The sequence below is a fragment of the Schistocerca serialis genome, chromosome 5, assembly GCF_023864345.2.
Source record: "Schistocerca serialis cubense isolate TAMUIC-IGC-003099 chromosome 5, iqSchSeri2.2, whole genome shotgun sequence".
In the NCBI taxonomy this organism is placed as follows: domain Eukaryota; kingdom Metazoa; phylum Arthropoda; class Insecta; order Orthoptera; family Acrididae; genus Schistocerca; species Schistocerca serialis.
In genome coordinates this window covers 410,859,885-410,871,085 of record NC_064642.1, presented here as the reverse complement: position 1 = coordinate 410,871,085, position 11,201 = coordinate 410,859,885, and the positions used below count along the sequence as shown (strand labels likewise).

General features: G+C 36.8%; 1 protein-coding gene across 2 annotated transcripts in view; it reads left to right on the top strand.

The window, feature by feature from the left end:
* The first annotated feature begins 4,333 nt into the window (after positions 1–4,333).
* Positions 4,334–11,201, top strand: part of LOC126481034 (syntaxin-12-like) — a 59,773-nt gene continuing 52,905 nt past the window's right edge. The window contains exons 1-4 of one of the 2 annotated variants that reach the window (XM_050104513.1): positions 4,334–4,542; positions 4,708–4,843; positions 4,925–4,994; positions 5,327–5,426. In XM_050104513.1, the coding sequence (XP_049960470.1) occupies positions 4,729–4,843; positions 4,925–4,994; positions 5,327–5,426 (285 nt within the window). In that variant the 5' untranslated portion in view covers positions 4,334–4,542; positions 4,708–4,728. The remainder of the gene's footprint in view (positions 4,543–4,707; positions 4,844–4,924; positions 4,995–5,326; positions 5,427–11,201) is intronic. The other variant, XM_050104512.1, reaches the window with a different exon arrangement.

The following is an 11,201-nucleotide window of genomic DNA, read 5'->3' as shown; positions in this document are numbered from 1 at the left end:
TGACGGTGATGTTGTTTGACGGTCCTTGCCGTTGCGTTAACGTCTATTGTGGATCGGTCTTAACATTGCCATGTGAAGCTCTCATGCCAAGCACCTTCGATGTAGTCAGCAGGAAGGCCTACACTAGTAAGATAAAACTTATTTCTCCTTGGCCAACTTTATTCGACATACATACAGATTAGCTACGAATTTTGTAGTAGTAGTAGTAGCTTTATTCATCTGTAGATCTCTTTTTACAAGGATATAGGACATGTCAAAGTCTTTACAAGTTTAGACCAATTTAAAATAAACTAATTAGTATACACATATCTTTACAGACTTCTAGTTAGACATAATCAATAGATTTACTCCTGGGATACAATACTTTTTTTTACAAATAACGTATTAAATAATGTAATGCGACACCGTTCAGTCATATCTCACTATCAGTCACTGCACACACTGTACACATGGTGTATCATAACACTTCACTCACTACAAACAAACACACACACACACACACACACACACACACACATACACACACACTGGTGATATCTGGGACATTTTCTGTACCGCAACTTTCCATTTGCTATCCTGAAAAACTAAGTCAGCATCCCTCGATAATGAGTGAGATGTTGAGCTCAGAAAGAGAAAGGGGTGTTAGTATTGTGCTATGCATAGATTGGGGGTAAGTATTTTTAGAAATGAAAAAAGAAGGAAAAAACATGAAGTGAATGCGTTATGTGGAATGTTGGGTGCTTTATAATCTTTATTGTTATTATTATTATTATTATTATTATTATTATTTATTTGTACAACATTTTTTACCAAACCTCTACTCTGTTGTATCTAAGTAATCCTTCAATGTATAAAATGTATTGCATTACAGGTACTTCTTAGCTGCCTTTTTAAATAAGTGTATTTTTGCAATTTCTTTAATTTCTTTTGGTAATTTAGTGTACAGTTTTATTCCTTGGTAGAAAATGCTGTTTTGAGTTTTATGTTTATTTTTCTTGGTAAATGTAATTTGAGTCTCTCTCTTGTTACATGGTCATGGACAGAGCTGTTTGTGCAGTAATTACCAATGTTATTTTTGAAGTGTATAACTGACTGGTAAATGTATTCACATGGAGCAGTTAAAATCCCCAGTGTTTTGAACAGATCTTTACAGTGAGCTCGACTAGTATTTTTGGTTATTATTCTTATGGCTCTTTTCTGGAGTTTGATTTTCCTGTGAGGGGGGACACGACTTTTGGATTGTTTGGGGGAAGAGACCAAACAGCGAGGTCATCGGTCTCATCGGATTAGGGAAGGACGGGGAAGGAAGTCGGCCGTGCCCTTTCAAAGGAACCATCCCGGCATTTGCCTGGAGCGATTTAGGGAAATCACGGAAAACCTAAATCAGGACGGTCGGACGCGGGTTTGAACCGTCGTCCTCCCGAATGTGAGTCCAGTGTGCTAACCACTGCGCCACCTCCCTCGGTCTCTGGAGTTTGAAAACTGTGTTCATATTCTGTGCATTTGTTCCCCCAAAGAATGCCATAGCTAAGAATTGAGTGTACATATGAATAATATGTAACTAAAAGACACTACATGTTACACTCTGATGATAGGATTCTAAGAACATAACACGCTGATGACATTCTGTTTGAAAGTATCTTTGTATGTTCACACCACTTCAACTGAGAATCGATATTCATTCTTACAAATTTTGCATTTGTTACACAGTCTATAGAGGTGCCATCTACATTTAATTTAACACTGTAATTTTTCCTCTTCGAACTGAAGTTCATTCCATTAGTTTTCCTTATGTTCAATGTCATTTTATTGCTTATTGACCAGTCATAAACTTCCTTGAGAATTTTATTTGCTTTCTCGGCAAGGATTTCTCTTGTTTTCTCAGTGACTATAGTATTGCTGTCATCAGCGAAGAGAATTTTTTCACCATGAGTAACACTAGTGGGAAAGTCATTGATGTATATCAGGAATAGTATTGGTCCTAATATGCTATCTTGTGGAACCCCTATATTAACGCAGTTTGGTCCTTATAAGTGTTTTACCAAATGTTTAGATCTATTTGAAGTATGTGTTACCTCTACTCTTTGTACCCTATCTGCTAGGTATGATCAAAACCAGTCATCAGCAACCGCTCTTATTCCTAATGCTTCTAATTTATTTAATAGAATCTTGTGGTCGACCGTATCAAAGGCCTTAGAAAGATCCAAAAATATGCCTGTGACACACTCATCTTTATGAAGAGCGTCAAGTACAACTTCTGTGAATTCTGCTATGGCTGACTCCGTATTTTTGCCACTTTGGAAACCAAACTGTGATTCACTTAAAAGATTCTATTTATTCAGGTAATTCATTGATCTGTCTTTCATAATGCTTCTATTATTTGTGACAATGCTAACAGCAGGGAAATGGGCTGGTAATTTTCTTTGTCTTCTGCATTACGTTTTTTAAGCAAAGGTACAACTCTTGCCTGTTTTAACTGGTCTGGAAATGTCCCTGATGTGAAGGATTCATTTATTATATTTGTTAAGAGACCTTGTATAATCAGTACAAATTGTTTCAGTACACACATTGGTACTTCATCTAAGCCTACTGACTTTTTATTTTTTAGTTTTTGAAGAGTTTTATTGACTTCATTCTCTGTGGTTGGAAGTAACATCATAGTATTTAGTGCAATACTATTTACAGGTGTTATATTTGTTTTGGGGAATTTTTGCTGTAACTTCTCTGCAATACTTGAAAAATGCTCGTTTACATATTTTACTAAGTGTTGTGGATCATCCTCCTCCCTTAGCAGTATGTTATTCTGCGATTGTTTGCCTCTCCCTGTTTTTCCTTTTTTATAACATCCCAGACAGCTTTGCTTTTATTTTCTGCGTTATATTCTCTGCATAAATGGAACTATATGCTAACTTCTAGCGTTCCAGTAGGCGTTTAAGAAAATATACTGCTGTGCAAGTGGACAGCTTTTGTGGGAACAAACAAACAATCTAAAGCCTGATTCCGGTCCCCTTGCCCTTCAGTGTTAGCACATTTCTTAGATAATGTTGCGGCAACATTAATAAGCATTTGTATTGCTGTACTCGTCTTTTCAGGAAATTCCGAATATCGTTAAAAAAAGTATATCATTCCATTAAAAAAAACGCGCTTTATTCAATATCTCAGCTTATACAGGAGTTAGGACCATTAAACATTTTCCGAAATCCTCGTTCCCACATTTTGAAACATTCACGAAACAAATAGGGTGTTACATCCTACGCGACTCACACTGTACATCTCGCATACGTTGAAAAAAAAAAAAAAAGACATATGTAGTGCATAAACCACAAACTTATTTTATTTATTTAAATTGTATGGCTAGGGCCCCCCAATCCAGGAAACCGTTCGCCAGGTGCCAGTCTTTCAATCTGACGCCACTTCGGTGACCTGGAGTCCATGAAGATGATGAGTACAGCACAGCGCCCAGTCCCTGGGCGGAGAAAGTTCCCCAGCCCAGCCGGGAATCGAACTCAGGCCCAGAGGATTGACAATCCGTCACGCTGACCATCCAGCTAATGGGGGCGGACATAAAGAAAGACAGATTCCTGACTTCTATAAACGAAGGTAGAAACTTAGTGCTCTTTTTCTGTATCTGCTGGCAAACGGCTCTACATCTGAATAGATTGATTAGTATTCAGTTGCACAGAGATGTGTCCATGGACTTTCATTTGTTATAAGAAAAGAACCATATTCGATCACAAGTGGCTTACTTCTGAATAGACTGATGAATATTTAGTTATGTAGATATGAGGCCATGGAGTTTAATTTGCCGCAAAAAAAAAAAAAAAAAAAAAATTCATTTTGTATTAAAATCATCCGTTTTATACACTTCCCTCTGTATTTCTGCTGTTAGGAAAAGAGTGAAAATTTTGTATTCTCAGTGCTGTTATTTTTTATTTTAAAAGTTTCATCTGTTTCCATATTCTGAGGGGACAACATTAGGAAGGGAGATGACTTGGTCACAGCGGTCACTATAAGCAGTATTCACATGGGCTATTGACTGAAAGAGCTAATTTTCGCTATGTAGTTTACATTTATTTTGGAACTGTATTTATGTCTTGTAGGAAATTTTAATGCATCTTTGAGATTAAATGAGAGCTTGGGATCCACTGTGGTTTCAGTCATCCTGCACACGAAAATCAGCACTAAAAAAAAAAAAAAAAAAAAAAAATCTGAAATGATTTTAGGATTTCATTACTATTAGGTAATTCGTAGCGTTTCCTTCGCAGTAGTATGGAAGATAAAAACTTGTCTCGGTTTGTTGCAGATTGCAGAGATGAGTACGTCGAAATTGTGGTCACGAGCGTCAAAACATGAAGTCATATGACATCTTTGCTTGTGATCAATATTCTGGTGCAGGTAAATTAGATCGAGACGAAAATGTGTTTTGCGGAAGTCATTGTGGATTCTGCGTAGAGGGAGCCAAGTCTTGTATTTTATTAGAGTAGGCGGGCGTATATTTTAATTAATTTTGGCGCTGTGAAACTTCTTGGCCATTTGTGACAGGTAACATTCTTCCTCATGACAGTTGAAGCAATGATACTATTGCAGTTGTTAGTTTATGTTTGTCAGGCGTTTTATTAGTGTTGTTTATGTTTTTGAGTGAGTAATATGACGTACAGCTTACATAAGAATGTTGCTGACTATTTGTAACCACTTTAAATTTTGTAGGCGTGGGCCTGTTCTCTTAAGATGGAAAGCAATTACGGGTTTTCATCCTATCATAATGGAGGGCCAACAAGAGAGAAAGATTTCCAAAAGCTGGCACAGACAATTGGCACCAACATACAAAAGATATCAAAAAATGGTTTGTACTAGCTAGACTACTTGACAATTGATTTAGGTAATATATAACGTAATGTTAATGTATATAATGTTTGTTATGTAGTGTCATCCATGCAGAAGATGGTTAACCAACTGGGGACGCCTCAGGATTCTCAGGATTTACGCAACCAGTTGTGAGTATTATCTTGTAGTATCAGGTACATAATGGTAATGTGTAACTCGTTGGCAGAAGCCATAAAATAGTCATCATGCATGTAACTCTCTGTGTGGAGCAGTAATTGCTTGTGCTAAATATAGTATTACTTAGCCCAAAAACTTTTCATATTTTTTTGCTCTATTTGATATCAAACTTCATGAATGAATGATTGAATCATGTATGTGTCCGTAAGCTTTTTTTAAAATGCTTATTCACTGGGTCCAGAAGCATATGCTGTGCTTTGGCTTATAATTTACTGATAGTGTTGACAAGTTCTAAATACAATTGATACTTATTCTCATTTTTCAGACATCAGATACAACATTACACGAGGCACCTTGCTAAAGACACTAGTTCAAATTTAAAGGAACTTGCAGGTTTACCAGCTCCAGCTCTATCATCTGAACAGGTAGATGTTTCTTTTACTAACAGCAAGCAATCTTATTACACATACCCAAATTAATTTGAAGTTGATCTGACGAAGTGATTTAGACTGTAGATAAAAACCATATTTTTCATAGGCTACCTTAAGAGCTGTGTTTTATACAGTTAACAACTATATATATATTTAATAACTCAATTTTGGCAGTAAATGGAGAACAGAAATTAGAAAATTGCTGAATATGGAAGTGTGGCAAATTTCTACATATGGGCTGTTTGAGAATAACATACAATAATCATAAAACATTCAGTGGAGAATAAAAAAAAGAACTTCAGTTTCATCTTCACATAGCAAAATCTCACCAAACATTTCTAAAAAATTAAGTCATGAATCATTCCTATGATAAGCCCTTGACCATTGTGGCGATCTCAGCTGTCCTGTGTGATGATCCTGAGTAAGTGATAGCTACTGTTACCATCCCACCTTACAATTTTTTGATTTTATGTACAGTATATATTCGTAATATGCACCAGTGTACTAAAATATACACTGGAGATTCTGTTGTATAGTACAGTTGTCTCAGTTAACAGCTTTAGTTTTTATGAAGAAAAGTACGTTAAATATGGTGCAAATGTAGACATCCAGCTACACTACAGATCAATGTTTTGCCACAACCTTTGTTTTACATTTATATACATTGACTTCAACTCTCATAAATTTTCTCTTCAAACCTAACCTAGATCTTGGACTATGCTACAGATCAGTTTGTCACAATAGACAAGATTTCAGTGGGCTAATATCACACCCTAGCACATTGAGTGCCATCTACATTACACTTTGTGTAGTGTAACAACCCAGATGACATTGGCGGTTAGTGATACTGCAGTGAAATAAGTAAGTCTGAATATTAATTTGTATAAATGAGGAAAATTATATTTTAGCATTCAAGAATACATAGAACTTGTGGGAAAGACATAAGTTACCAAGACTGCATCACAGAGTTAAGAGAACATTGTCTGAGAGAATGAGATTTCACTCTGCAGTGGGGTGTGTGCTGATATGAAACTTCCTGGCAGATTAAAACTGTGTACCTGACCAAGACTCCAGCTCGGGACCTTTGCCTTTTGCGGGCAAGTGCTCTACCATCTGAGCTACCCAAGCACAACTTGCACCCCGTCCTCACAGTTCTAATTCCACCAGTACCTCGTCTCCTACCTTCCAAACTTCTGGCGAGTTACTGGCGGAATTAAAGCTGTGAGGACAGGGTGTGAGTCATGCTTGGTAGTTCAGATGAAAGAGCACTTGCCCGCGAAAGGCAAAGGTCCTGAGTTTGTCTCGGTCTGGTACACAGTTTTAAACTGCCAGGAAGTTTCATTGTCAGAGAGGTCTATTACACTCTGTGCAGTAAACTTTCTCACTGATACATACATATGAGAAATGTTGTTTGTATATCCCAGACATCACCTTTGGGAAAGTATATTTTGGATGTCACTTTCACAATCAAACCATATTGTTTGACAATATTCTGAAATTTGTCCCTGTTCGAGGGTTGTGATAGATCAGCCAACATATCTTCTGTGCACAAATAATCTACCTTAGTATTCCTTTGCTCTGTGTTCACTTATAAAATTGTGCTTTATATTGATTGTTTGGTTCTGGTACCAGTGACATTTTTGGGTAAGTCTATAGCTTCCTTGACATCACAGAAAATTCTGGCATGCTAAGAGTCTGTATCTCACTTATTAGTTACGATCTGCAACCTTCCTTGCATTACGTGTGATGGAACCACGTACTCTTCTTCTACAGTGTTCAGTGTTACTGTTTTCTGTCTTTAGAATATGTCCTCTCATTAATCTAAAACCATATCCAATTGTGGACTGTGTATTCTTAACTCACTTCCCCAGTCTGTATTACTATGGCTCCTGCGTTTTATATTTCCTCTCTACAGTATCTTTATAGTCAGTGGGACCTTTCAGATATCTAAATATTTTAATTGCTTTCAGTGTTTCTCATTTGGGCTGCAGCATTTGTGCACTTCACATCAGCTTCATTGGCCATCTGATTCATCGCTATGGAAATTAAATGGGATTACAGTTACTCATACTAGTTATCTTCATCATCATCATCTTCTCCTCATCCTCCTCCTCCTCCTCCCCCTTTTTTTCCCCAAATACTTTCTGTGTGTATGATGATTGGTCTGTAAATAACTCTTCTGCCTTGTATTTTTAACGCCCTCCATACCCTCCCAGGTAATGCATGTTAAACTTGGTTTGGAGATGCCTCTTAAAATTGTACATCATTTCATCTTTATTTGTAAATGATCCTCTTAGCCATTGTTTTGATTGCTTCCTCTATCATAGATACTGTGATCTGTCTTGGATTGTTTAATATCATCTTTGTCCAAGATTTTATGGCAACATCTGTTCCAGTAATATCCATGTGAAGAGACATGTATGCATTTAAACAACCACCAAATTTTGCCTTTTTATAGATGAGATTTTCTGACTGTTTCTGGGGGATCACATGTATTTCTTCCTCTTATTTCCCATTTAAGCAAGCTCTCTTCATGTCCATTAAGTGGATTTGTAAATATTCTTTCATTGCTAGGGCTAGAAGCATCTACATGATGCACTTGTCTATTCAGCCATTTTATTGAATATCCCTTGAATGCTAGTCATGCTTTATATTTTGGTGGTGCGCTTTGAGGACTTCTTGTGTTAAATACCTGTTGTGCCTTTAACAGTTTCTTCCATTCTGGCATTTCAGCCCATTCAAAAGTTTCATTTTGAAGAAATAACTCCAGTTCTTTTTCCATAGCTTTTCTCAGTTGTTGAGAATTTAGACCACTACTATCCTCTTAACTGTTGTGGGTTCATCTTGAAAATACTGGACTATGTACATCTTATAACTATAATATATAATAGGTTTAGGTGCTCGAGAAGAATGTCTTTAAATGTTTTCTTCCTCTTTTTCTCTTCTAGAACTTCTTCATAGAATGTATCTGTGTTTTTGGCCATCTTATTCTTCCTCTTCTTCAGTTTGTTTCTTCTCCAGAATTAATATTTCTTAAACTTGGTGAAGTTAATAAAGTGATTATAATCTCTTGGTGGCTCTCTTCTATTTTATTTTTATAATTCTCAGATAATACATCTCTGCTGGTTATTGTCTCCTTATTTGTAGGTTTCATGGGCTGGTAAGCCTTTGAGCCTTTATGATAGCCTACCAAAATATATTTTTTAGACTTCGAGTCTCATTGTTCCTGATGTTGTTTCAGGATTTGTGCCATAGCCTCGCATCTAGAAATTTTAAAGTTCCTTAGATTTTGCTTCTCCCTGTGCACACTTTATATGTACTTCAGCTTTTTGATTGTTTGCTCAAATACATAACAGTTGATACCACCTCTGCCCAAAAACATTTACGTAACCCAGCATCAGATAATATACTTCTTGCTTTTTCAGCAGTAGTCCTACATATTGTGTATAATTTGTAGTTTCTTATAATGTTTCTTTTGTTCTTTTTGATTCAGGTACTGTGTTCTGTAATCAGATCTGACAGTTGTGATCTTCTTTCGTGATTTTCCCTCTTCTATGTTGCAAAACTTCTCAGATATGTCCCTCACTTGATCTTTAGAACTTTTTTTAAAAAATGTTGTATGTTGAGGAATTAATTATAAATGTAAGAAAGTAATGAATTCCTCCTGTAGACTGACACTCCATCCATCCATGCACAAACATCCCATATGTACTATCTGCAAGATGTATGTGATACTGCTTTTATTAGGGTTAAAGGGTAATCCATTCTGTTTCCATTGTATACACATTTCACTGGATTCCTTGCATTTACCACAGTGTTCCATTCCTGTTATCATATCCTTTATTAATGACATACCTTTTCTGTTAGGTGTCCAAGCCTTCCCTGCCATAAGAAACCTTTTCTGCAACACACAGGATGATTTACATCTTCATCTAGGCCTAAATCTTCAGCAGTATGTAATTTGAAAAAACCCTTTCATTTGTCACTGTAGCTACAATTTTTCCATACTGTTTAGCTGTTTGTGCTCTGGTTATATCAAAGGTTACTCTCTTGTCCTTGATTATTTAACTTTTGCATAACAAATTCATTGCAGCATCTTTCACATAGTAAACATTATGCAGTTAGTATTTATTTGTGATTCTCTGTTTACAGTTATACTAAGCTCAATTTTTCCAGCAAAGGTACATAGTGGATGACACACCGAAGCCCCCTCAGCAAAATTATGCAAATTAGCATAGGAAGACAAGATCAAAGTTGACATTATTGGCTGACCCAGTGAAGTGTGTGTACAGAGAGAAAGCTGTGATGTCAAAATAAATTTGCAGTAACTTAAGGAACACATTTGAAGGTGGGGGTCTTACAAGAAAAGTATGATTACTCCTTGAGCTTATAATCTCTGATGGCCGAGCGGTTCTAGGCACTACAGTCTGGAACTGCGCGACCACTACGGTCACAGGTTTGAATCCTGCCTCGGGCATGGATGTGTGTGATGTCCTTAGGTTAGTTAGGTTTAAGTAGTTCTAAGTTCTAGGGGACTGATGACCACAGCAGTTAAGTTCCATAGTACTCAGAGCCATTTGAACCTTTTGCCATTATAATCTCTGAACTAGATAAGTGTAAGAATGTGGAATGTTACGTGGAACAATCCACTGTAGGTATACGCATATGTGTTTTATTAGTAACTGTCAAGCCTTGTGGTCTAGCAATAAGGGAAGTGCCTGGAAGTGAAGAGATCATGGTATTGAATCCCAGTTGAACCATAGATGTTTTAGTTTGCATTTTCACGTAGTCCTCACCTCTCAAGACGTTAGGAGCTGCAAGAAATGACACATGGTACGGATTCCATGTTAAGCTGTAGGTCTGCTTTCTCCAGTTGATAACTGGGTTAGGTTAGGGACACACACATCACCGAAATGGCACCCAACTGAAAGACTTGAACCAGGCCATCTATCCACATAAAATTGTTATAATTATTGGTGGTGGTGGTGGTGGTGGTGGTAGTAGTAGTAGTAGTAGTAGTAGTAGTAGTAGTAGTAGTAGTATCATCATCATCAGCATCAAGACGTAGTTGCCTACAAAGGGTAGAGACTCGTGGCTGTAAGTAATCCCATGACAAATACGGAGGTTGGGGGCGGGGGGGGGGGGGGGGGTCCATCTCCTGGAAAATTTTAATAGTCAGATGCTTTATTTGGGCCTTGAAAGTCTGTTTCAGACAACTATTGACTCTAAATGAAGATGATTTTCCAGGAATGAAAACAATTGTAAACATCAGGTTAAGCAGAAAAGGCTAAAAATTAGTTTAGTAAACATCAAAGGTGCATTACATACATTTCTGTAATTGTCACATACTGCAAAATCAGTATACATATACACCACGAATTATTAATGAAATTAAAAGTGGACCACTTGCATTATTAAATGAGGGGCATGTCTTCAGTGTTAATATTCACAGCCCTTCCTCATCCATTGTTTCTCCTTCTTCATGGATCTGGCTGTTATTGTATAATACAAATTGTATAATAAAATAAAAAAATAATAAAAATTGTATAATGAAAATGGATTTCGTAACATGCTCTTCCTGAAGACAAATAGTTCATTTTACTGGTCATCAAAGCACTTAAAATTGCTGTATTCATACTACACCGACATTCAGTATTGTTTTTCATAATGATACTAAACTATCTCACAGGCAGCACTACTGTGAAGATCAAGCAGTGATGCGAGCATACGTTTGCTCAGTGACTGATATTTTTTAATGCCTGATATATA